The 26335-nt window shown below is 39.9% G+C and overlaps 1 protein-coding gene across 1 annotated transcript in view; it reads left to right on the top strand.

Annotated features, from left to right (window-relative positions):
* The first annotated feature begins 327 nt into the window (after positions 1–327).
* The window catches only part of LOC113145631 (dedicator of cytokinesis protein 3-like), a 45830-nt gene continuing 19822 nt past the window's right edge, over positions 328–26335 (top strand). The window contains exons 1-14 of the mRNA XM_026332586.1: positions 328–364; positions 7372–7455; positions 8883–8923; positions 10843–10898; positions 14712–14808; positions 16378–16526; positions 18533–18617; positions 19850–19891; positions 21368–21522; positions 21684–21765; positions 21860–21920; positions 22014–22161; positions 23140–23228; positions 24965–25090. Of these exons, the coding sequence (XP_026188371.1) occupies positions 328–364; positions 7372–7455; positions 8883–8923; positions 10843–10898; positions 14712–14808; positions 16378–16526; positions 18533–18617; positions 19850–19891; positions 21368–21522; positions 21684–21765; positions 21860–21920; positions 22014–22161; positions 23140–23228; positions 24965–25090 (1252 nt within the window). The remainder of the gene's footprint in view (positions 365–7371; positions 7456–8882; positions 8924–10842; positions 10899–14711; positions 14809–16377; positions 16527–18532; positions 18618–19849; positions 19892–21367; positions 21523–21683; positions 21766–21859; positions 21921–22013; positions 22162–23139; positions 23229–24964; positions 25091–26335) is intronic.

Below are 26335 nucleotides of genomic sequence, written 5' to 3'. Positions count from 1 at the left end.
CACCTTCTGTGGAGACCAGGAAACCGCTCACCGTGTGCGTGCGGGCGTGCGTATCTGCGTGTGCGTTACATTAGGTGGACACGGAGACTGCATCAGACTGGAGACACACGCTGGGACATAATAGAGCGGAGATATTGAGGCTTTGATGGTCCTTTCTCCCTCCCCTGCACACACAAACGTCAGGGCACCGATTCCGCTCGAGACATGTAGTCCCATGTATGAGCAGCCAGGATCGTTTGTAGCCTCCAGCTCTCATTTTTTCCGGCAGTATCATCTCACGATATCGACATAATGTGGCTTTCTCTGCCGGAGGGAAAATAACCAAATATGTGGATACCTACAGAAGAGGAGAAAATCGGAGTTGGTAAGTCTATCCTACCTTTTATTGCTAATTCCCAAACGCTTAGTTCCTAGTTTTTTTTAATTGACTTTAGCATTGAGCGCTGTGGAGGCAGTTTTTGCATGAGGAACACCCAGTTTTCTCATCGACATCCCGCATAGATTACACAGCCCGTTTTTCCCCTTATTGTGCTCATTACATCCAATGAAAAACACATACACTTATAATGGCTGAATGGTACACGGACAGTGACTGCATAGAAATTGCGTGGGCTGATACAGCCCACAACCCACCACCACAAAGATGCAAATGCAGTCTGTACAGAACTGCAGGAGGGGCATGAAATAAAGCTCCTGCTGTTAGTTTTGTAATTTTGGAAGAAATGCGTCAGTGTGGCATTTGAGCCTTTTCTTTCTCATATCTAGAAGGGGGAGAGGGAGAAAAAAACGCGATTCGTGTTGAAACCACGAGGGGGCATCGTGACTGCGTCCCTCCAACAGGTGTAGGCTGGAGTGAAACTGGAGTCTACCTGTAGACGGACAGCTGCCCTGCTGCTGCAGTGTCTGCACTGTAACACACTCTACATCCTGTGCACTTTGGTCCCTGACAAAAGGCGAAAGTGTCATTCAGATTAGCATTTTATTGGAAACAGTCTGACGTTCTAATAAACGCAATACGACACCACAGGGTCAACACAAACTGACTGCTGTGTCCCACTGTCACGGCGAAGTGTCTATAGAGTGTGATTATACTATAGAGGGTTTTCATTAGGGGGGTGAGTCATGTCCAGATGCTCCACAGCTACTGGCAGAGCTGCTCGTGCTGGCTCGCACATGATTCTTCCCCCACACACTAAACACACGCACACACAGCGACACATATAGACTTTGGAGACATTAGACTGCAGGGTGGGAGCTCACCAGCACATCACCACTTCTCATCATCCTTTGTACGTTTGTCCATCCATCCACTTTTCCAGCATAGAAGCAGTTCTTTTACAAGGGCAAACATGTTGGTTTATTACCCAGGGAAGACAAGAGGTAGTTTTACGTGATGAAGCAACAGTTCGGTGCAGCCTCCGCATCAATCCATGCGGAGTGACCTGGCGCTGTCCGTGGTGCTGAAACGCGGGGACGCAGAGCACCATGTACCCACACAGTACATACTGTACCCTGTAAGGACAGCCCGAATTACTCCGAGCAGTTCCGCCCTTAGGTAACGTGTTGACATGCGAAGTTCAATATCTCTCCAACCTCACTGTAGATAAAACCCACGCCGCTGGCCCACTACGTTAACGGACAACACAGTCCCAGAGCATGTTATCATCTCTTCTCTTCTCTCATCATATATGTCTTATTAGAGGGACCATTTTGCGTATTTCCCCATCTTTTTGGACTATTTTGTCATTGCCTGTAAATTGTCTCTCATCAGTATTCCCACACATCGATGTGAAGCAGTGCTGTGGTCTGTGAGCAGCCAGTCAGGCCTTTCTTTTTTCTTCTTCTCCTATGTTATCTTAATGGGCTCCGCATAAACAAGAAGCAGTTTGAGACCACCTCATGAAACGTTAATGCCTTTCTTAGAATCGCTGCCTATTCATTATTTTCTTCTTGGTTGTGCTTATGCAGAAATGTTATTAGTCTGTAAATCACTTGTAGAGTGGCAGCAAAGGCCCAGAGTGCATGTACTGTTGCTCAGCTCTTTCCACTCTGGAACTAAACCTGATTATTTTAATTACCAATTAATCTGTAATTACTATGTTTTTTCCTCAATTAATGATTAGTCTGCAAGATGTCAAAATGATCTCCAAAGTAAATACTTATTATGCAATAAAAATAATGATTAATTATTAAAATTATTTTACTAATCAGTGCTCAGTCCAGTTTTTTTAAAATCATGTGGTTGTGCAAGTTAAACTTTGTTTCGTTCTCTTTCATGCAGATATTTCACTGATGGATATAAAGAGCAATATTAGGTGATGTATCTGCCCACATGAAAGAGCAAAATGAATCAGCTGGCTTTGTCTGTGGACACATGGCTGTGGCTCAGACACAAACTATTGTAGCAGTACATGAAGTGATCTAGCTGACTGTGCCATCATTACCTGAAATGGTCGTCTCTGGGATCAAATGTTTTTCCTACAAAACAAAAGACAGACCTGATGTTCAGTGGGATTAGAGATTTTCATGTAGCCCAAATGAAATTAGCTCAGCCTCATTTGGATGAGCAGCTTTTGGATTCATCACAGGCCCTGGATCACAAAGCTCATTGGTTTTTCTGGTTTTCTACACATGCACATCAACACAATACATATTATGTGTTACTGTTATTGTGATAGTCATGTACAGTCATTTAAAATGTTTAATGAAACCTCCATCATCTCTTAGCAACAGCTATCAGTTATGATGACATGCTCCCCTGCCTATGTGGCAGAAAATCCTAGGTTAAGAAGACTTCAGTGCAGTAATGTGCTTGAGTATGTGAGTGTGCATCCAAGTCGTGCTGAGGTATATGACTCAGTGGGCGAAGCCCAAAGACTGTTGTGTAATTTTTAACTACTCAAGCCAAGAAAGCAGGAACTTCACGGTCTGCATGTTCACGTCACATTACTGTAAAGGCTTAAGGATGCGCTCACTGAGCAGTGCAGCTTCACTTGTACTACTTCTGATTGAGACATCAATGAAAAGGACTAAGAAAATAAGTTCATTTAAGTGCTGTGTTTCAGATGAGCACTAAAAATATTTCTTAGTACAGTGGGGCCATTAGCACTCAGATGTTGTAAAACAAAAATTTATAATAGTCAGTACTGAGGACATCTTGGTTTTATTTATAGGATAGTTGTCATGTTATTATGGAATGAGGTTTAGTTCCGGTTTTGGACTTTTATTTTGGGTAGTTTCCTGTTTTCTCCTATGTTGATCATAGGTAGCTTTGTGTTTGTTAGTATGATTTCTTTCACCTGTTTAGTTTTTTTTTTCTGAAGGTATTTATGCCTCTTGAGTTTCTTTGTTCTTTGTCGGAGCATTGCATGTGTTTTTGTTGTTCGAGGAGAGTTTTTCACCAGCTCTAGTTTTTGTTTTTGCATCCAGAACGCCGAGTGACGTTAATAGTGTTTTTGCCTGCCCACCCCCAAGTGGCGGAGATAATGTATTTTGCCCAAGCCTGGTCGATCCAGGCTTAAATAAGCTTGTGTCCTGCACTTGAGTCCTACACCTCCTCTCCTTCATCCACCACACCCCACCACCACCACATAACACATATAGGATATTTGTGCCGTTGCACACTGAGGTACTGTATGTGTCTTTCTGATTCTAAAGCAAGAGCATCAGGTCATTCATGCTATATTACTATATTACATATAGCAGTAACACATTTTTTAAGACATGACATCTTGTAAGTGTCACTATTTATACTGAAGGGTGATACTAGTGTCACTTCGTTTGTTGATAAAAGAAAATAGAGTTTATTGTAGATATAGTGAACATGTGTTTTGACATGTGTGTTTTTAGCTGTAGAGTGTAGCACAGAGTACCAAAAAACAGGAAAGTGAAGGGGAGACAAGAAAACAGGACAAAGGTCAGACTCAAAGAAACGTACTTACACGGACATCCTGCAGAGTGTATAGACAGATGTTTTATTCTGTACTATGTGCATCTTATCAAAGGTTTGGCTGTCAGTGCAAGGTAATATTGTAGATAGTGGATTCATAGTAAATATCACTTTAACAGATTCAAACCTCTGAATAGTATTACAGTTTAGAAATGGTTTGTAAGTGTGTGCTTCTCATAGAAGACAAACCTCTCAACACAGATACAATGATTATGGGGCTACAAGTCTCTTTTATCAGCATGGAGAGCTCTAAATTGTCACATTTTCCTGCAATCATCACATAAAAGCTCCTTTTATGCTGCAGCTCTGGAGTATCCAATCATTAAGATAAGGTGGTAGCTTATAGTGTTCCTAGGCTTGCTATTATAAAAGCTGTCTTTTCCCACATAACATGAACATTCAGTTTATATTAGGCTTTTTTCCTACTCACCAAGGGTGGCAGCACTGCTGGTGAAGATCAGTGGGTTAGAATAAAATAAAATAAAGACACAACAGAGGAAGAGCATTAGTAATTTTAACATAGGCTGCTTAAGTGAAATTTAGTTTACATTTGAGTACCAGTTTAATCTGATTCTAATGTTTGTTTTAAGTTACGATGCTTAATACTCAATCAAACATTACCCCCCTGTGATTCTCTGTATTAGGTGACCAGTGTGAGCCCCTAGATAGGGTGAACTTGATCACTTGAGTATTATAACTTTTTGCATAAAATAACTGAAATCTGTCTAACATAATTTGCTGTTATGAGCTATTTGCAGTTAAATAAATATTATAATGGTTTATAATGGGTGATAAATGACAATAATAAAGAAACAGAGAGACTGAAGGTAAATCCTACTTCACTGCTATTCAAGTATTGTTGCTATGTATTTCCATATATTTACTATGAATCTGAAAACTTCCACTTTATAATGAAACCTGCAACCTATAGGTTGTAGTTCTTCATGTTTATCTTCTTCTATCTAGCTTATTCTTTGGGGCTTTTCTGGCTTAATTTGAAACAGGTCACAGGGAGGCAGACAGGAAATGAGGGGCGAAAGAGAAATCGAGAGACCTGCAAAATAAGCCTGTGGCCAGACTCAGGATGTGCAATGTCAAGGAGGAATTTTAGTCCATTCTTCCTCTCAGAGCTACTTTGATGATGGCCCCGACTCCTGGTGCTCCACTGTACTTCACTTTTGGGAGGATGTTACTATGCTGCACCCTCTTCATGTAATGTGTAGCAGTCCTGTTATGGACACCATGCTCCATGTTTTTTTTTTTTTTTACCTCATTGGGCATTTTACTTTGAAAGTTTGGAGTCATCTTAGCTGTGTGCCCATCTCAAGGAAGTGCAGCCACAGTGCTAAATCATCTTCCTTCATAGACAGCTTGTATAACAGCAGACTGATGAAAACCTAAACCCTATCAGATTGCTTTGTGGCTTTTTCCAACTTCATGCTAATGAACGATTGCATAGCTCACATATGCAGATGCTTCATCTCAATAGCAAACACAACATGTTTTAACATTTTCTATAAATCAAAGTAGCTCTGATCTTTAAATCTTCTTTTAATTATTCGATAACTCTTTGCTCCAGCTTTTGATGATGCCACATTGAAAGATCTAATAACTCAGGGCCCAAACTGAGTCTGGACTAAAGTGAGTTTTGTGGTCTCAATACTTGAAATGTATTGGATCAAACATACAAAACCTCTAAACAAATGACGCATTCTAAAAATGTGAGCTGTTTTCTTAACCTTACAACAGTCAGAGAAATAATATATGGCCATTTTAGGTAGGTAGACACATATACACATCAGGCATGAAACAGTGGAGGTGTACTGACATAAGAGGAAAGAGGACAGCAGGAGTCTCCTCCTGTGCACAAAGCCCATAATTCTTACCACTGAGTTAGTGGTTACACAAGAGTGATCAAAAGATGCCATGTGGACTATGAATTCAACTGGATGGAGGGACAGTCTGGACTGATATACTGTTGCTGAGTAGAAATGTTTGCTTTTGCCAACATTTTCCATTGCCTGTCCCATCAGTCCTTCCAACATCCTACGTTCAACATGTTGAAGTCTAAAGATGAAATTTGTTGATTATGCTTTGAGGATAAAATAATGCTCTGCAGCTCCTAGGCGCAATGAAAGACTGTTTACACAGATTGGAGAGTTTGTGAGGGAGGGCTATGAGCCTGTGTGATGTGTCTATCTCGGTTGGACATGACAGCCTCATCTTGTTCAGATATGGCCTCCACTGAAGAGTTTTCAAATGATGTGAGAGCACATTTTGCAATTCAAATGAAACAGAGGCCATTAAAGAATTGGACTATCAAATAGGAAGTGCTTAGCTCTGGATGGAAAAGGGCTCGAGGCAGACTGAAAAAGTGACAAGGGGGCTCTTTAAGTCTGTCCATCTCTCTCCTTTTTAATACATCCTCAATATGCTTTACCTGAAATCTCGTGCCAAGCAGCATCAACAAGTTTGCCATTTTAAAATGACCAGATCCCTGCAGCAGTTACAGTAAAGAAAACCCTCCAGTTTGTAAATGATCTGTTGCCATAGTTACCCGAGCACAGGAACTGAGCACTAGTTACCCTCAAACAGCGCCGAACCCAAGCCCCTCCTTCTCTTCCTCCCCCTCACTGGGTCCCCTGGCTAGTTCATTAGCATAGTGATTCACACCAAACTCTCCTCGAAGAGCCACCATTTGTAGGTTTTTGAAATCATCAGTGGAGCCCTGTCAGTATTAAACAAGTTTGTCTTTACTGGGGCTGTATGTTTCACAGCTCGTGCTGCAGAGTTGCAGTGCTGCAGAGATAAAAACAGGCTCCAGAAGGTATCCTGCAGTGAAGGACTTTACTGTGGCATCTATCCCCTAAGGAATAATTATATTCTTAATCAGGGTTCAACTCAGAAGACATTGCATGCATGGGCTTAGACTGCATGATGCTGCAAAAGCAGGTGGTATAAAAGGTTTATGCTAATGGAAACTTATAATAAAGCAGCATTTAGCTATACTACTTAGCAGCTTGTGTGGGCTCTATTTTGGGAGACAGTTCAATTAACTTAACATTGCACAGAAATCAGGCCGCTTAAGAATTAATTGCCTATTAAAATGACTACCCACTTCAGGGTGGGAGCTTGTTTACAGTTCGCTAAGCAGTGACTCCTGTGTGACACCGTTTGTAGATGTGTGCATTAAACAGCATATTAAAAAGCTGCAATAGCTGTCCTACTGCAACCCCAAAACACATGCTGTGTGGAAGCACAACAGTGTAGAGGATGAACCTTACCTTAGGTCAATGATGAAACCAAATGTAGATCTTCATTTTTAATGTCATTTCTGTTGACAGTCAGCACTTACATAAAACTATTATAAGGTCAAATATTTCTTCATCACTTCATGATGTTTTTTCTCTTTCTCTGCATAGTGATCTGCAACTTCCGGTCACCAATATGTCAGGCCCTGGTCCTCGAGATTGGGGAAACTGTACAGATTCTGGAGAAGAGTGAAGGTAACAGCAGTCAGATTTCCTCTGCCAGTGTATACCTTTGCCAAATGGATAAGCACCCATTCTACTGTTAAAACTTAAGCATCATAAGCATGTTGAGCATTTTAGGCTGATTCCAGTCCCTTTACAATAATTTGTGTTTACTATTAGGCCAAATAAATAATTAAAGGATTCAGTATTTTTCAATTTCTTCACCAAAAAGTTATGCCTGGCACTGTTGAGAGGGCTTTCAAATTGCATTTGAACATTTAGAACTAGAAATATAATGTTAATACATTGTTACTCAAATACATAACTGTTAATAATTGCTAATTTACTGTTTAGAAAATTTTAATTTGATACTTCTTCACATTTTACTGTTAGTTGAGTTTTCAGCTGTTCATTTCCATATATGAACATATATGATTAAGGCCATCTCTGTGAATAAAATATGAACAATCTGAATAAGTAAAATATTTTAATTTTTGGTGTTTGGGCTTAGTGGTTGGGATAATTTGATTCATGTTGTCAGTATTCCTAATATTCTGGCTACAGCCCTGTTTTTACACCTCCTTGTCTTGATGACATTGTTTCAAGGCAATGGTCCACTCTTGAAACTGTCACAAGACAAACTGTAAAATTCTAACAACAGTATCAATACCAGTTTTACACAAGTTCATTTCATGTAAATTGTGTTGTAGCCCAGCTAAATGTTGGCTGATGAAAGCTGTAACATAACCACTGCTGGTTACCTCAAGTTAAAGGTGCAATTGGTAAAATTTAAAGATTTTGCAGCATCTTGTGGGGAGATTTCAGAATGTAACCTTCTGAGCCCCTATTTCCAAGCATGGGAAGCATGGCCTGATGGTGGACTTTAAAACAAAACACAATTCCCTATCTAGAGCCAGGACATTCTGGGCTGCTGTAGTAACATGGCAGTGTAAGATGGCTGCCTCCATGAAAGGAGACCTGCTCCCTATGTAGATTTAAAAGGTGGTGATTTTTCCTGGTGATTTTACATTAATGACAACATATATATGAATACTATACTCCATTTGTGCTAATGGAACACTCTACATATTACACATTGAACCATTACAAAGTATCAGCATCAGGTAAAATGACATGGGCTGGTTTAATGGCCAACAGGAGAGACATGCACATTTTAATAATTTCATTTTAGCTTTTTAAGTGGAAATCACACTGACAGACCTGCTGGCAGCAGTGCTCAGAATGTCAAGCTAGCCAAAACTAATGTAGGTTTGATGAGTAATTAACTCTGCACAGTATATTAAATTCATTATTGTTTTCAATGATTGTCATAATATTGCTAAAATGTATTTAAAAATATGTTTGGTACTCTTTGTACCATGTTTCCAAGCAGCAATGTGAAAATGTGTTTCACTGCAAAGTACTGAGGTTTTCTGATGTGCATTTTGATCTTGCTTTAGGTTGGTACAGAGGCTTTTCCACCAAGAAGCCTTCAATCAAGGTAATTATACTCTAACAGCATTGTGCTGAATCCTATAGGCTACTGTACATACAGTATTCAGTATTCAACAACTATCAGAAGGTATAAAATGTATTGCAAGACTCATAATAAATAAATACAAAGCATAAAACCAAAATTGAAGTGATGCAACTTGAACATTAAGCTTGATTTATTCGCGTTATGTACGTTAATTATGCAGCATGTTTCCAAACTGTTAACCAAATAAGTTGCTGGCTCTGCTAGAGTTTAAAATAGAGTTTAAAGACAATCTCCCAACCCAGTGAAGAGTCACTGCAAAACAAAGATCAAGGTTTTATAAAAAACTAATGCATTTGTGTGAATGATAATGTGATCTGAGACATGTGCATCCCTGAAATAACTTTGTCTAGACAACAAAGACCTTAATGATGATTAACTTATTGAATAGAGCTTTGATGTGGTAAAAATAGAAATCACCTGACCTGTATTTCCAGAGGTGTTTTCATAAAGTTATTACGACTTGACATCACAGATGATGAGAAAAGCTCAATTGCACATGACATGACATGTGTTTCCTGTTCAGGGTGTACCCCTGCCTTCCACCCAAAAAAGATAGGCTCCAGCAGATCCCCATGTTTGCTTTAAACCAGGAGATGGAGCACTTAGTGGCCTGAATGCTAATAACACTAAACTACTAAAAACTACTTAAAAACTAAAAACAACAATGGCAGTTAAATTCAACTGCATAATGCTTAAAAAAGTATTTTCTTGAGGGACTGCTGCAGGACAGATGCAGCAACACTTCACCTTTGAACAAAGACAGAATAGATGGATTGAATCCAGACTTTTCATTTTGTAGTTTACAGTTTTATTCATGCAGCATTAAATCCTCTGGCAATGCTCAAAACAAAGAGATTATAGGTGCAAAATGGCAAACAGTACACCGCCACGACTGCACTGTAGACAGAGAGACCCTCCTCTCCACTACACAGTAAAAGGTTATTAAATATGACTGACACATCAGCTTGATTGTTCAGTTAGGAATGTTTATGACATATGTCATCTTGAATAACCTGTAGCACTTATTCAAGTCTGGAAAGTCACTGTACAAAGGTGCAGAACAAAGATGTATGGACCGCATATCCACAGTAAAGACACTAAAGTATCATCAGAAACACAAATACCAGAAATATTATTAGAAACATGAGCAGGCAGCTTTTTTTCATGTTTACTATGTTTTAAATTGAAATGTATTATGTGATGCTACTGAAATGTTTTAAAATGCTGCCCAGTCCTGGTAAATGTAGGTGTTAGTGGCTACATGCTGTCCTTCTCTACGCTCATCAGCTATTTAAAGTTCTTACTAACACCCCTCCATTTTGTTATGTACTCCGCTGCCCACGTTCATTCGCCCCCATACTCTCTCTGTGCTGAGAGAATTAGTTGCTTTCACTGTAGCCAGTTCTTCACATCTGGCAGATTAGAATGAGAAAGATGAACTGCAAAGGTGGCACTTGGCACCACTCAGTCTCTCATGCCTTTCCTCTGCTAAGCCAGGCCACAACAGAGTTCCCACATGATTCTCTCACTCTCGTCTGTGTGTGTGTGTGCTGCGTGTGTGTGTGTGTGTGTGTGTGCGTGTGTGTGTGTGTGTGTGTGTGTGTGTGTGTGTGTGTGTGCGTGCAATCACGTATGGCTCACTTTTTTCTTTTGCATGTAGAAACTGTTAGCAGACAGCACAGCAGACAATTCACAGGACAATAGACAATACGCTTGCTTTATATTTTTTTCCTTGCAGCATTCAACATGGTTTAGGTTGGTTGAGAAAAACTGCTACAAACATAGCACCCTACTGTACAATTTGGTTATGTGTTACAGGAGAATTAAAACTGTGATCCTGTCACAGTCACTAACATCTCTGCTCCTTTTTCTGTCCACAGGGTATTTTCCCAGTAAACTATGTCCACTTGAAGAAATCCACAGTGACCAACAGAGGGTAAGCTGTATGCTAAAGTGTTTTTTTTTTAACTTGCTCTTGTGCACGTCATAGTTAGGAATGCAGTTATTCAACATTGTTTTTATTTTATTTTGCACAAGTTGGCACCCTAGATGTATAATAAATCAAACCAAAACAAAATAAATAAAAATAAATAGACAAATAAAAGTCCATGTATGTGCAAATACTGTATTTCCAGGGCTGTGATAGAAATGTTTCTGATTTAGAACATAGTTTCAATAAATAAAAGGTGCAGCTGAGTCAGATTACTTTCAAATGTTACAAAGGGACCCTAAATCTTAACAAATGAACACTATGAATCAAATGTGGAGTACCCAATTTCCTCCAAATAAAAAGAGAAAATCACATCTCTGAGACCCTTTTTCAAGAAAAGACGGCAAGTATCATTTCACTCTCTAATAATTTGCCTTTTAGTCTTAATCATACAAAAAATGAAGACGAGCAAAACAAAGGGCAGCCCAGCTGGAGTCTCACATGCACCGGGAACAGGTCTGACTTACTGCCGGCAATGTGAAGGAAGCTCCTGCTTCGGTTGTAGAGAAACTGGATGGCGACCGGATAGCCCTTAGCAAAGGGCCCCGGACCCCATGCTCCCAGAGCACCTCCCACAGAATGCCATGGACATGGAAGAATGCCTTCTTCAAATCCACAAAGCACATGTAAACTGGTTGGGCAAACTCCCATGAGCTCTATACCCTGGAGAGAGAGCTGGTTCGGTGTTCCATGACTGGGATGAAAACAGCATTTTTCCTCCTGGATCTGAGGTTCTACCACTGGCCAGATTCTCCTCTCCAGCACCCTGGCACAGACCCTCCCAGGGAGGCTGAGGAGGGTGATCCCTCTACAGTTGGAACTCACCCTCTGGTCCCTTTTCTTAAAAAGAAGGACCACCACCCCAAACACATGCCCATTCACCTCAGCTAGCTCCTCTTGATGTGGAGGAGCAGCAGCTGTACTCCTAGCTCCTCCTGGGTGACCAAGCTCTTCACCCTATCTCTAAGGGAGCACCCAGCCACCCTGTGGAGGAAGCTAATTTCAGCCACTTATACCCATGATCTTTTCCATTCAGTCATGACCCAAAGCTCATGACGAGAGGTGAGCGTAGGAACGTAGATTGACTGGTAAATCGAGAGCTTCGCCTTTTGACTCAGCTCCTTTTTTAGCACAACAGACTGGTATATGCCACTGTCAATCTCCTATTCCATCCTTCCCTCACTCGTGAACAAGACCCTGAGATAATTAAACTCCCCCATCTCTCCTCTGACCTGGAGAATGTAAGCCACCTTTTTCTGTGGCCTCAGACTTGGAGGTGCTGATTATCATCCCAACAACTTTACACATTCGCTGCAATCTGCAAACAGTGCACGCTGAAGGTCCTGGCTTAGTGAAGCCAACAGAATATCATCTGCAAAAAGCAGAGACGGAATCTTGTGGTCTCTGAACTGGACTCCTTCCAGCCCCTGGCTACACCTAGAAATTCTGTCCATAAAAATAATGAACAGAACCAGTGACAAAGGTACCCTGGCATAGACTTTCAGAGGAACAACAACAATTTATACATGGGGAAAACTCAAAAATAGAGAGAGATCTTGATGGATCAAAGCAAAACATGACAATTTTCGCCAGTGTTGTTGAATGTCGTGAAGAAGTGGCATCACTATAGCAACCAGCTGGCTTACCTTACTTTGATTTCCTACTGGTGGTGTGGATAGACACGCTTGTGAGAGAGCCCCCAACTAAACATAACCTTATAGCAGAGGGTGAGTCTTCACCAACTCAAAACAGCTTCCAAATTAAAGAAGAAAATATCAAAGTGAACAAGTTAAGCCACCGTGTATTTATTTTGTACGTGTGTGAGGGTGTATTTTTGTGCGTGTGTGTGCATCTAAAAAGGAGGGGCCTGCAGAAAAAAGTTTGGGTACCATTGACTTATGATTTCAAAATAAATCTTTAATGGCTTTAATGTAAGTTAGACTGTTTATATCACACTCTTCTCAATTCACTAAATGAGATCACGTTCTGTCTCTGATCCAATCAAGGGTATTGAATTTGTGCATCCCTAATCATAATAACAGGACCACTAAGGAAATGTACTGCAGATGGTAATAGGACCCTCATACTAACCTCTACTGTGCCTTTCTTTGGTAATGTTAGAATCTATATTCAACTCAGGTTAGCAATAACATTTGGTCATTGAAGATCATAGCAGTCATTTTATTTTTTATATTATGTTAATGTTATAGATAGTATAGATGTTAATTTCTTCTAATAACCATAATTTCCATGTTATTAACCTTAAACACTTGCTCCGCTGAATTTCCATAAGATTTACTTCATCATGATGCATATATTTAAAAATCATGAAAAATATAAAAAATCATAAAAAAATATATACCATAAAATATGATTTTAAAGTGATTGAACACCTTGTGCATATTTACAAATCTTTGTTTTTCTCTTTAAATGCATTTATATGTATAACATGTGTAAAGTATCTTTAGTAAGTAGTAACAGGTAAGTTTATTGCAGCTAATATCATTTTGTTTAGAAGAGAGGTACAAGATAAATACTGAAAACCTGTTGTATAGAGTATGAGTAGTGGTTTCTCTCTACACTACCAGAAATTTAATGATACAATTTTGAGAATAATAAGAGCTACAACAATGAAAACAATTCTTTACTGGTCGAGAACTCACCTTCTCTCATTACACAGTAATTTTATATACTGATCAATGACACTTTACCAATTTGTATCCTTCACTTCATCTAATTTCATGTCACCACTGAGGTCTGAGGATCCAGTCTGCTGACATGCGTGCACATATTGTGCACTCTCTCAGCGGCCATTTACAGTTCGCTGTCACAACAGTGAGCCATGGCTGTAGAAACCAGAATAGAGGTGAAGACAAAGCCAGGCTGCAGAGCTCTCTGTCAGCTTGAACTCAGTGATGTTAAATCTGCAGGCTGGGATCTGTGGCTCACTGTGGACTGGGAATTTGCAGTTACATCACCACCCTCCACTCGCTTTACCACATAGCAGGAAGACTCTTGTTTGCACTTAAACAATTAAAAGTGCAGACTTGGAAATTGACATTATTATACTTCCTCGCTCCAGGAGTTGCACTTTGGGAAATCTGCTTTGCTGTCTCATGGAGCTAATGAGGTGACACACCTACTGCATCTCTGTAGTTCTCCCAAAGCACCACTACCACACAGACAATCATGCTGACTTGTTGTGTAATGGACGGAGATGTTTCCCTTGTTGCGAAAACAATGATACAGTTCTGCAGCAGAAGCCAGAGTTTAGAGAGCAAGATTTGCAGCTTCACAAGAGATACAACCTTTGGTTTAATGTTTCTTTTTGAATGCGGTCATGCAGGACAAGATGTGTGTTGTGGTTTCTAATGAGCGGCTCCACATCCATTCCTCAAAACAGACATACAAAATTGCATTACTCTTCGTAATATTAACCTTGTTAATTCGTAAGGGTTACAGTCTTATCAATGTGGATTGAAGCAATGACATAGATGTACAGTTTGTGGTTTTACGGTCACCAGCACACTACAACTGATACGAGCCCTAAATCAAACTAACAGTTAAAATACACACTTTAGCTCCCAAATGATTGAAGTTAATGTGATTATGGAATGCTAAATGTTAATTCCTTACCATACTCATGCTACTACTCCAGAATCAATCAGAATTTATTGAAATGCGCTATTAGTACTCCTAAGTAATGCATTCCTACACAGTACTGCTATATGTGTTCACGCCTATGTTTTTCTGTTGTAGGCTGTGCGAGACAGTGGTGCCCCTTGAGGACCCTATCATCACAGAGACCACCTCCACACTGCAGGAATGGGGTGTATTGTGGAAGCAGCTCTATGTGGTCAGTAGCCAAATATTACAGTGCATCTCACTCATATTAAAACAAATAATGTAATAAATGTGAGATCTGATCTGACATCACCATGATTTTCAAGGGAGGTTTTGCAAGAAAAGCTTGTATCCACTGTTAGTAACCTCCAAATGCGGGTTTGATGGAAAAGGCTTTAACAGTATGTTTTTCATCCATGCACTTAATTAAACACTTGGTCTAAGTAGGTCTGCCAGCAAATTAGTGAATACCCTAAGATACAGCCCAAATGTACAGTGACAGCCTCTATAGATTTTTACCTATAGCCTGTCTTTTTGACTCTCACCCTACATTTTCAAATGCTATCTATGTAGAAACAGAAATGCTGGTTGGACACAGATAATGGCCCACAGACCTGCCATTTGCAATTTCATGCTGTGTCATTTAGACATTGATTGATCTTGGCCAGCCTCTCGTAGTTCCTGCATCATCTTAAGCTCCACCACCTTCAGTCAGCCTTTACTTGCTGGGCAAAAGTGATTACTGGAAACCTAAAGCATCCCTAATCCCGCTAAGTGTCGAGGAGGCAGACAGAAGTGGTTGGTAGGGTTTTAAGTTTGGAGCTGAGTAGATACGTTGCAGAGCTGGCAGCACATTTTTACATAACCTCTCACTGAGGACTGCTTGGGCGCTGAGCAACTAAGGAGCCCGAGGCATTGGTTGGTGATGTAACTTCCTCTGAAGCTTGACTAATGTGAAGCACTGATTTAACAGTGCTTGTTTTGGTGCTCACCCTCTGTGTGATATGGGCCATGTTGCCACAGTTGCATCCATAATAACAGGATGTAGCTTTAGCTAGATGTTGATACATTTCACCTCATTGTTGCCAATTAGAATTAATGGTATTACTTCAGGGAGCAATGGCCTAAGCATAACTGTGTATCTGTTATAATGTACATAATTAGCCCTCCAGAATAGACGTCCAAAAGGGCTCATCAACCCTGACAAAAGTCTTTGTTTTTTAGCAGCTACCAGCCTTTGAGAACATGCAGTGTTTATCCTCATTAAACTTACATGGGTATTCGTGGTGGCGCTTAATCTGTGCTTTTATGTAAACAAACCTGGGTGGTAATGTGGGCTTATCCTACTATTAGTGAGAGCAGAGGATGCCTGAATTAAAATTGTTGTCCTTGGTCGATGAGAAATTAAATTCATTAGTATGAGGAGGTCAAAGAAGATGTGCAAGGAAGTTTTTTTTTTTCATTGACAAAACCAGTTGTCTTAAATCTCAGTAGTAACTGTATTGTTCTGCTATTTACACAGGTGGCTTGTAGGTGGGGATAGAGTGGGGTTTTGTCTTGATCAATAAATCTGTCATTATTGTGAATAATCTGAATCTGATATCAAAAACCAACTTAGATGCAGGTACTTTTATTTCCTTTCTCAGTGTTCAGCTTTGTAATTGCACTTACACACAATAAATCACAGACAAGCTGAGGTAAATTCTTTGGTGAGTTTCATTATTAAACTTTAATTGAATGCTGAATTAGAAGGTGATCATGTGTCCCAGCAAAAGTCTTTATTTTTTGGCCACTTCAACAGAAGCACAAGGTGGATCTGTTCCATAAACTCCGTCATGTGATGAATGAGCTCATTGACCTTCGCCGGCAGCTGATCCAGGGTCACCTCGCCCAAGATCAGACTCGTGAGATCAAGCGGCACATCACTGTACGGCTTGACTGGGGCAATGAGTGAGTGACTCTTCTACTCATTGCATTGTATCTGCATTTGTTTTAACTATGGGCCACCAAAGAATCGAATATTTCCTTGGCATTGGAGACATACAAAGCTGGGTGAGTGGGTGTGTAATAGCATCTTCTATCACGTAAGTTTATGGTCATTTAGCAGATGACTGAATCTCAAGCAGCTTAAAGTCAATGCACATCCCCCTGGATGAACTGTAGAGCCATATTCTGACTGTTGCCAGTTTCAAACTCCATCTAGCTGAGCTCTGACAGGCATCCATAATAGAGATAAAGATGTGAGGGCTCCAGCTCGTCTGAGGAAGCTCTGTATGTGGAGGGGCCATCTGTTAGTTTAAAATAAGATTCATTGCACAATTGCACATAAAAGTACACACACATTCACTTTGAACTACATCACTGCATTATGGACGTTAGTCTGTATCATGCTGTAAGGACATGTATTAATGTGAAACACATATTCAGAAATGGAGCCTGAAAACGAGTGTATTTATTTTACCATGCGTGTTGAGGTCAGTGCTTTGTACTGCACAGCGACCTGAGAGCTGTAGGGACCTGATTTCATGGTCAAACGATCACAGCAGCACTGATATTCCTGCATGATTTGATGCGACACAATTTTAAGTGAAGGGTTACATTATGATCTACAACAGCACGGCATGAGCCAGTGGTGCAAGCCAACAAAGTACATTTATGCCAATGCTGTACTTAACCTCCTTATTGCCATAGACTCTTTTCTGGGGCCTGTCAGTGTAAACGTATGGTGAATGGTCAAATACTGTTTAAACTCATAAATCCTCATTTAACTGTAACATGCCAGCATTTCCAAAGATGCCAAATATCTCTTACAATGGAGTAACAACAAAATGATTCACAAGACAACTCTAAAATTGCACCTATGTGATGGTGCACCCATGAAAAATGGAGTCCTCTCTTTCAGGAAACAGGATACAGGAATTTAGGTTATACAGTATAAGTTGAAGTTTAAGTGGTTACGTACAGGCACTTTTCAGGTGCATTTTCATTTTTGTTCCATTGTATTTTTACTTCTCTACATCTGAAAGGGAAATATTGTACCCTGTCAAATTAATCAGGAAGCTAATAGCTTTTGATTAAGATTACTGTACATGATATATTATATTATGCAAATGTAATCACATTATTATTATTATGATTATTAAAATGATGCAGCAAGGCGTAGGCAGGATTTTAATGTCATAGATAGTTGAGATGGAGCTACATGTAACAAATACTGCTGGTTAGTTACTAAATCTGTAACAAATCATCTTATTTCACAGAGTGACCCTCTGATTTAAAATCTTTCAGCAGAAGTTCGACATTTCGGGAAACATGAAATTATTTGCTTCTACACTTTTTTGGCACTTAGCAGGCAACCAGCAAGAGTGTATCATAAACATCACCCAAGTAAAATAGACAACTGTAGCTTTTATAGTTTTTTTTGTACAAATGACTTTATGTGTTGTTTAATGAGCTTTACAGGTGCTTGTAGGTGGATTTTCTTTCAGACAGGCCTACTGCTGACTGTAGCTTCATTATTTAGTATCCATACAACAGAAAGGTATCAATCCTCATTCAATTCTCAGAAGGCAATTCAGAAATCTAGTAATCTCAAATATCAGGCAAATTTAGTACAATAAAAAGAACAATAGTTTCCTCAGACGTGTAAAATGTAGCGACATAAAGTTTAAAGTAGCATATAACAGAAATACTAAAGTAATTGAGTTGACATAATAAAGGATGGTTTTATATTAGATATAATACATAGTTTAATGAGATACATTTGGACTATTCCAGGTGATACAGAATGAAAGATTGTAAGATTGTAAGATTGTATGTATGAGGTTAACATTTGAAAGTAAAGTTCCTCTACAGGCCATAATGTGACATTGTTTGACTTGTAACCTCTGAATGACTCTTCACTACTCTGTGTTTTTGTCTTCTTCTTAACCTTCTCTACTCTAATCAACCCCCAGGCACCTTGGCTTGGACCTTGTTCCCAGGAAAGAGTTTGAAATGGTGGATCCAGAGCAGATCAGCGTATCTGAACTATACAAACTGGTATGTTGAGTGGGATTTGTCTCAAACCAATGCATACTGTACAAATTTATTAAATTAAATAGAAGGTATCAATTAAGTGTATATGTATGTATATTCTTTGGTTGATTAAAAATGCAAGTAAATATGTCCTGCTGTATGCATAGCCTGTATCTGTAGCTATGACTAAAGTGATGCTGTTTTCATAACCTCATATTTTTTACCTGATATGTGCCATTTTTTAAAAATTGCATTACATATAAGAATGTGTTGAATGTACTGACTATCAAATCATCCATATGGAAGTGACTCACAAAAGAGAGCACAATTCAGCTGCTGAAGCTGCATCATGTCACCTGTTCTTTATACTGATCCTACTGCCATATTGAATGTGTCCCTTTGCTTGTGGCAACGCAAACACGATGCAATATGACAGGGCCAGGTGAGGTGATGGGAAAATACATGCAAATTAATTTTTTATCATTATTTAAATGACTTATTTTAGTCTTGGTTTCTTTAAACCATAAACCACACAAGAGACATTTCCCATAAATAAATAATGTCTAAAATGTATTTTGGCTGTAGTGATGTGGGACTTCTAAAACTATACAGAGAGAGAGAGAGAGGAGACTTTCTGAAACAGATCCAATTTTAGAAAAATGTGATTACAGCACAGCTGTTATGAAATCTAATGTAATACTGCTGGAGACAGTTTTCTCAGAGGGATCCTTTTTGGTCAGTAGTTGAAACTCCATATGCTGAGCAAAACAGTCTTCAGCTGCCCCACAGCCTCCTATTATCCCATTGCCACGTTTCTCAGCTCTGCGCGCAGAGTGTTTCTGCACTAAATGCCCTGTCCAGAAACAACAGTGTAGCTTTTTCTTGCCAAAAAAGCCAACTGTCGATGAAAGTGAGCTTGTTTTTTGGCAGGGCACAAGGCCTTGGCACCTCTTCAGGTAGGGGAGTAGAGGAGTTCTTTTAGACTGCTCACACAGAGGTGTGTGTGGGTGATACCGGCTTTGTCCGCTCTTCTCCCACATGCTCACGTTTTGCTTCATGTGGGCTTCTTTTAGCACTGCAGGAGCAGTACTGTAGCCACTTGGAAACGTATGTAGGTGAAATTATGTCAGATTTGAAACAATAGGTAACGTGTGCCTGAAGCTGCTATAAGATAAACAGGTTTAGTGATGTGTGGGAAGAGTAAAGCATGGACCGACTGATCTGACATCTTTCCTTTGAACTTCCCCTTTTTTTAGCATGTATCCAGCAGACACTGTGGTCAGCAAAGCACAAACCAGGTACAGTCTTTTTTTTTTTTTTTTTAACTGTTGATGAAATCATCAAAGCCAAACCTCATTTCTTTTCCAAACACTGTGCCACATGTGTGTCCTGAAGTCAGGCCCCTCTGGCTATGACACTACTGTTATAACCTTTAAACATTTTTTAACATTTCACTGTTGGTTGGCTGTAATTGTGGTGATATACAAATTTCTCTAGCTGCACTTAGCATGTAGACTTAAAATCCCTTGGTCTTTTAATTATAAGGTATCAATGCAGTACTACAAAACAACCTCCCACCAGTGCTGGCAGGGTGTGAGGTTGATTCACAGTGGGGCCACTTATGCCCCAGTGTATGGTCTAATGGTACTGTAGGCCACTTTGGATAGTTGTATGCACTGAATTTGTGACATAATACCACTTTAAAGAGTTTTTAATATGCAATTTCTGGTATAGTTTTGCATGTGGACCCCAGTGACCCAATCTACAAAGCTAAATTGAGCTAAGATCCACCCATCCATTCATTTCTATATACTGCTATACTTACTAAAATAGGGCCTTAAGGGAATAAAATAAATCCTGGTTTGCTTTCTTGCTGAGAGATAGGTGAAAAGCTTGTTACCACTCTCATGTTGGTATGATAAATATGAAGTCAGTTACATTAGCTTAGCAGAAAGACTGGGAACAGTGGGAGATGCTATTTAACAGACAGACATTAAAGTGGTATCAATTTTCTCATCTAACTCTTGGCAAGAAAGAGAGCAAGGTTTTAAATGAACTCAGTGAATATGAGAACAGTTTAACCTTTATGAGTTTCTGGGGCCTTGATATAAATTTATGCCAGAAAATGAATATTAGAAAACTATCTTTCAAAATGTCTAAATATTTTCTTTAACACAGCCCCCGGAAGACCTCTCTGAATTGAGACTAAAAGACGTATTATGAAATGGACATTATCAGAGTAAATTATTCACCACTGTACTTGCACCATTGTTCAGTTAAAATCGGCTTAGCTTAACAACTTGACTGAGTACACCTCTGGTCAATATTACCACATTGTTAAAAAAATTACAATCCCTGCTCCTCATTTAAAGTTTTGTTTCTATCCAATACCAAAGCAGAATGAAGCAAATTTAACTCAAAAACAGAACCTTTACTGACTAAACTATGGTGAATACAGCGATCACACATAAACTGACTTAGGTTGCAATGGACACAGGCGTATTCACTTTTGTTGCATTGAAATGATACTTTTGGACCTGTGTTTTCAATATAATCTATGTATTATGTTTTTTTTTTATATACATATGAACAAAACCTTTAAAAAGTTAAAAACAATACAATTATTATGATATGATCCAATTTTGTGTCATTTAATCTTTTGGGGATATTGCATGTGGGTATACTCAGTTTGGTTGTATGTTTTGTATACAGAGTGGAAGGTACTTGCAGTAAGGACCTATCTTGTTAGTGGTCACTTTCTTCTTCGTTCCCAGGGTGACAACATGAGACAGCGCCATGGTGACGGTTGCCGTGTCCCCGTGTCACACCACCTCTTCATCAATCTGAAGAGCTTTACTTATAACAGCATCAGCGAGGATGCGGATGTCTTTTTCTCTTTGTACGACACTCGCGAGGCCAAACAGATCAGGTACACAGAGGAATCTTGGAACACATTTAACAAACCTACTATATGTACTGTTCACATGCAAGGTCAGACACACACACATCCACACTTTGTCTCTGTGCAGCAGATTTATTGAAGCGTTCTGTGGCTGACACTTTGAAACTATAAAGTGGCTTCATTTACAGTGAAAAGTTCATGGTGAGACTGAACAAAAATGGAGGACCAAAGAACCCAGAGAAGGTTGATCGTCTTTGTGCTCTCTTTACGGTAATGCCTTCTTCCTTCTAGCCCTGAATGCAACTATTCTGAATTTTAACACTTATAGGAATGTTCTATCATGTCGCATCCCTTTTCTCTGCAGGACCTGAGCAGTAAAGACTTGAAGAGAGACCTGTACATTGTTGCACATGTCATAAGAACCGGTACATCCAGTGAGCAAAAACATGTCCTTTGAGTTTTTTTGAAATAATCTTGTTTTCTTCATAACGTCGTCTCCTTCTTCTTTTTGTGTGCAGGTCGTATGCTGCTTAATGACTCAAAGAAAGGCCCCCCTCATGTTCAGTACAGGCGACCTTATGGTTGCGCTGTTCTTGCCATGAGTGATGTTTTTCACACCATCACAGACCTCAAAGAGGAGAAGGACTTTGTGCTCAAAGTTTATACGTGAGTAGACATGTACAACTGAAACAGAGCATTATCATAAAGATATGGCATACACAACATTTATTTCTGTACCTGTCAGTTTTAATAATTTTTAGTTGCATGGCTTCTTTACTTTTGGAAACCAGAGTGGCAGAATAAATGTTTCTGGGTTCTGCAAATGTTGTGCATGACAACCCAGTGCTCTAGTGTTGATTCCTGGTGTGTTTTGACCAGAATGATAATGAAGTGTCCCCTGGAAACGCAAAAGCTGTTCACCGTCACCGCAGGCTTGAGGAAGGACACTTGGTGTGTTGTGACTCTAGCTGCTTCTATTAGGCTTTACCACAGAGAGACACTCCTGTACATTGGCCAACCCGGTGAAGGAAGAAGACAGAGAAGTAGAGGGGATGAGACTGAGAGAGATGACGCATACATAATTCAGCAAAGGACAAAGAAAAATAACACCGAGCTCAGCATTTTCCTTTGTCAGTCAGTGGCTTGAATGTCTCCTCATGTCTGCAGTGTCCTCCTCAATAGGTCAGAGGTCATTCATGTCTCCTGGAGTATTTTCAGGATTAGTATACAGCTCAGTGTGAAATAAAGATTTCTAGAATAGAAAGCCATCGTTTCTCTCGGATTTCTCTGCTGAGACGAAGAGTTATTTCCTTCAAAAAGAAAGCAGTGATTCAGTGCTGAGCTCCCGCCAAACTGTCGGCTCCTATAATGCTCCAGTCTGTGCGTTTCCCCGTGTCTTTCCCAGGGGCCTACGGGCCCAGAGTAATGAAAAAGGCTGGTAGAGAGCTAGCTGTCAGATTTGCTTAGTGTGCTCTGCATTTGGGCTAATGTGCTGCTTGATAGCGCCTCCCCCTGCTGCTACCTTTTCTTCAGGAAGAAAATCAGCTCAGGGACACATGCTGTTCATGTAGTGCCCATGCACAGAATCCTGATCTCTCCATCTGGACCCACTAACGGTCCTATCCAACTATATTTTCTCAACAGATGTAACAATGAGAACGAGTGGTACCAGATACATGAGAACATCATCCGCAAGTCCAACACCAAGTACTCAGCTCCCAGCACCAACTATGGTAAATATGTTGTCTCTGCAGATCTGCTGCTTCATGTCTCCCTGGTATTGGTTTCCTCTTAGTGAGAATTCAGAGGAAAAAAGTAAAAAGGCAGTCAACACTGCCAGCAGGTCACAGACAGGCTGATGGATACACAGTGGATTATATGACAGATAGTTTAAATGATAGAATATTGTTCCAGAAACACTGTCCCAGATAATCCACAAAACACCATCGCCATTTTTTATAGAAGCTGATTCCTTGTCAGGAAGTAGCTCCAGAGAAAACTGTGCACAGGGAGCTCTGTGGATTATTCTGGGAAACCACTTACCCCAAGGGTAAAAGTGAGAAAACATATTTTTTGATAATATGTGTGAAATGATCTTTTAACATCTCTGAAAGGGAATTTAGACATTGTAAACAGCAAACAAGCAAAAATACTTGCAAAGAAACAGGAGCAATTTGACAACTGTGCAGTGCAGAGTTTTATTGCATAAGAGGACATTTCAGCACTAGTGTGCCTCTTCAGAGCTTAGAAACATACTTTGTCATTAGAGTATTGATTGCTGTATCCAGTGTTGGGTGATATAAAAATAAATAAACATAAATACCAGTGCTATATAGCTTTTAGAGCTAATTTATTAGCTGGGAATGCCACTACTCTCATATTTGGTATGATGCTCCAGCCTGCGGCTAATTCTTTTAGTAAAGAACAGGGTGGGCAGTCCATGGTCCTCCAGGGTCACCGCCCTGTTTGTTTTCCAAATATTCCTGTCCTTCCTGTTAAAGAAGCACAGGTCATAGCTCCTACTGATTACCTGGATCAAGTGTGTTTAGTCACATCTCACATGAGCGTCAACGTGTGGAAAGGCAAAGTGAATTGGCATCTTCCAGTAGTGGGTAGGACGGAAATACAGTAGCAGTGGCCCCCCAGGTTGGGTTGCCAACTCTTGTTTTAGAAATAAAGGCTGGAAACAGAAAACAGTGCCAATTATTTCTCTGCCAATTGACTAATGAGTTCATTGTAAGTATCTGCTCAGAAAGCTAATATGCTATTCTTTAAATTTACTGGATTACAAACTTAGACTTTATCAACATCTAATTAGGTTAAAATTTTAAATTCCAGAAAGTACACTATGCCCTGATAATTATCTCTGCCAGTTAAATTTACTTTACATTACCTACAGTAAATGTCACTCATAATAATAGTCATGATGAAGTTATATAACGTATATGTCAGCCCCTGCTTGAAAACACATTATGGCTGATAAAGCGGGTCAGTCATTGGGTTAGCTTCTCTGTAAAGGTAACTTAAGGCACATTGTGTCTTTGGTAGAGTTGTAGTGTGGAAATTTGAAAATCAGACTTTCCCAGTTCACTGATGCTTCTGTTTTTATGAGCAACTCACAGTTTAAATTATGACTCAGGCCTCACAGAAATCTGTCACTAGGTTGTCACTAGATTTGTGTGCTACTCATATTTCTCTAATAATTGAACAACACCATGCCTCCTCTCTCCCTCTGTTCTCCGCGACTATGATCACATCTCTTCATCCACTCTCTTTTCTTTTCCTCCCCCACATTCTGACTAATGTCCCTTAAATACCACCCTTCCCCTCCTTTCTTCTGTCTCTCTTCTTCTTTGTCCCTTCACACTTTTTCATTCAATTCTGCTTTCCTCCCACAACATCACACCTCTTCATTTCACCTTTCCCCCAATTTACACACACACATATTCCCACCACACCCTGCCCCCAGGCCTCATCATTTCCCTGCAGCTGCTGCGAGGTGAGCTGGAGCAGATCAGACGGGAGAATCAGGCCGTGTTCAACAGGGCCCTGGCACTCACACGCAAGCTGGGTTTCCCAGATGTCATTCTGCCAGGTAAGGAGGCGAAGAAGAGTGGGTGGTAATGGGGACAGAGATGCCCAGAGAGGAGGTGGAGAGCAAAGGCCAGATGGCTAAGAAGATTGAAAAGCAGGGAGGGTCATAGATCAGGCTACAGAAGATGCAGATGAAAGAGAATTAGGACAGAGCAGGAAAGATGTCAGAAAACGTGAAGTATAGAGGTTAAAAACAACAGTTTGAGAAAGATGCAGTAGAGAGTAAAGTGGGCTGTGATGACGATAGAAGGTTTTGAGCCATGAGTGTTTCCACTTCATATGATTTGATACTTCAAGACAACACAAATATATATTGTGCTTCTTACTCCAGCACATGGTTAGTTAACTTCTTTTAAATGAAAACCAGTGGATAAGCTGGTGGTGGTGGGTGGGTGGTAATATGCATCAGTATTATGAATCTAATATATATCACTAATTCTTAACTCATATACTTTAAAAAGGGACATTTTTTCTGCAGGATGAGCATTTTTACTTTAGTACTTTTATTTATTTAAGTACGATTTTAAGTATTGTTAAATGGTTGCACCGTTGCTTTTACTTCTGTAAATTGTGTATTTCTTCCACCACTGATATTTTGGATGCTCTCACTTTTCCACATCCCATTTGTGTGAGATTGGCATTTAGGTCATAGCTGAGTTCTTCAAAGATAACTCAAAGAGGGAGAAATGGAGAGGTGTGTGTTTATTTCAGTAGATTTCATCAGCTAACATTGCTCTGCTTTTTGTCTACTGAGTAAGTACGATCTCTCGTCTCTTCTGCTTTCCTCTCCTGTGCTTTCCAGTTAGCCTGAAATACGTCCCAATATCACTACTTGTGACTCATCTGTCCCCAAGGAAATGACTTGGATATAAATAACTATAATCTGATTTTATAAATAACTGCAATATCTTCCTCCACTGTTGCCATTGATATTTATTCCATTAAACATGACCTCACTAAAGGTGCAGAGGCAGTCATGAGTTACAGTGTGTTACAACTCACTGGGTTCACTTCTCACCGACAAGAACAATGACGTGTGGTGCACACCTTAGCCTGTACAGCAGTTTAATTTATAGTGACCACTTGCAGTTCATCCATGGAGCAGGGGCTGACATATACGTTATATAACTTCATCATTAGCATCACTCGGATGGGAGACCAGTTGGCTACTGTAGTCTGGGGATTTCTCAGATGTCTCTGTCTTTGAGTGGGTAGCATCGGACGTCTTTAATGGACTGACAATGGA

The sequence above is a fragment of the Mastacembelus armatus genome, chromosome 7 (genome assembly GCF_900324485.2).
Source record: "Mastacembelus armatus chromosome 7, fMasArm1.2, whole genome shotgun sequence".
NCBI lineage: Eukaryota > Metazoa > Chordata > Actinopteri > Synbranchiformes > Mastacembelidae > Mastacembelus > Mastacembelus armatus.
The sequence above is the reverse complement of the archived record's forward strand: the minus strand, read 5'-3'. Positions and strand labels throughout refer to the sequence as shown.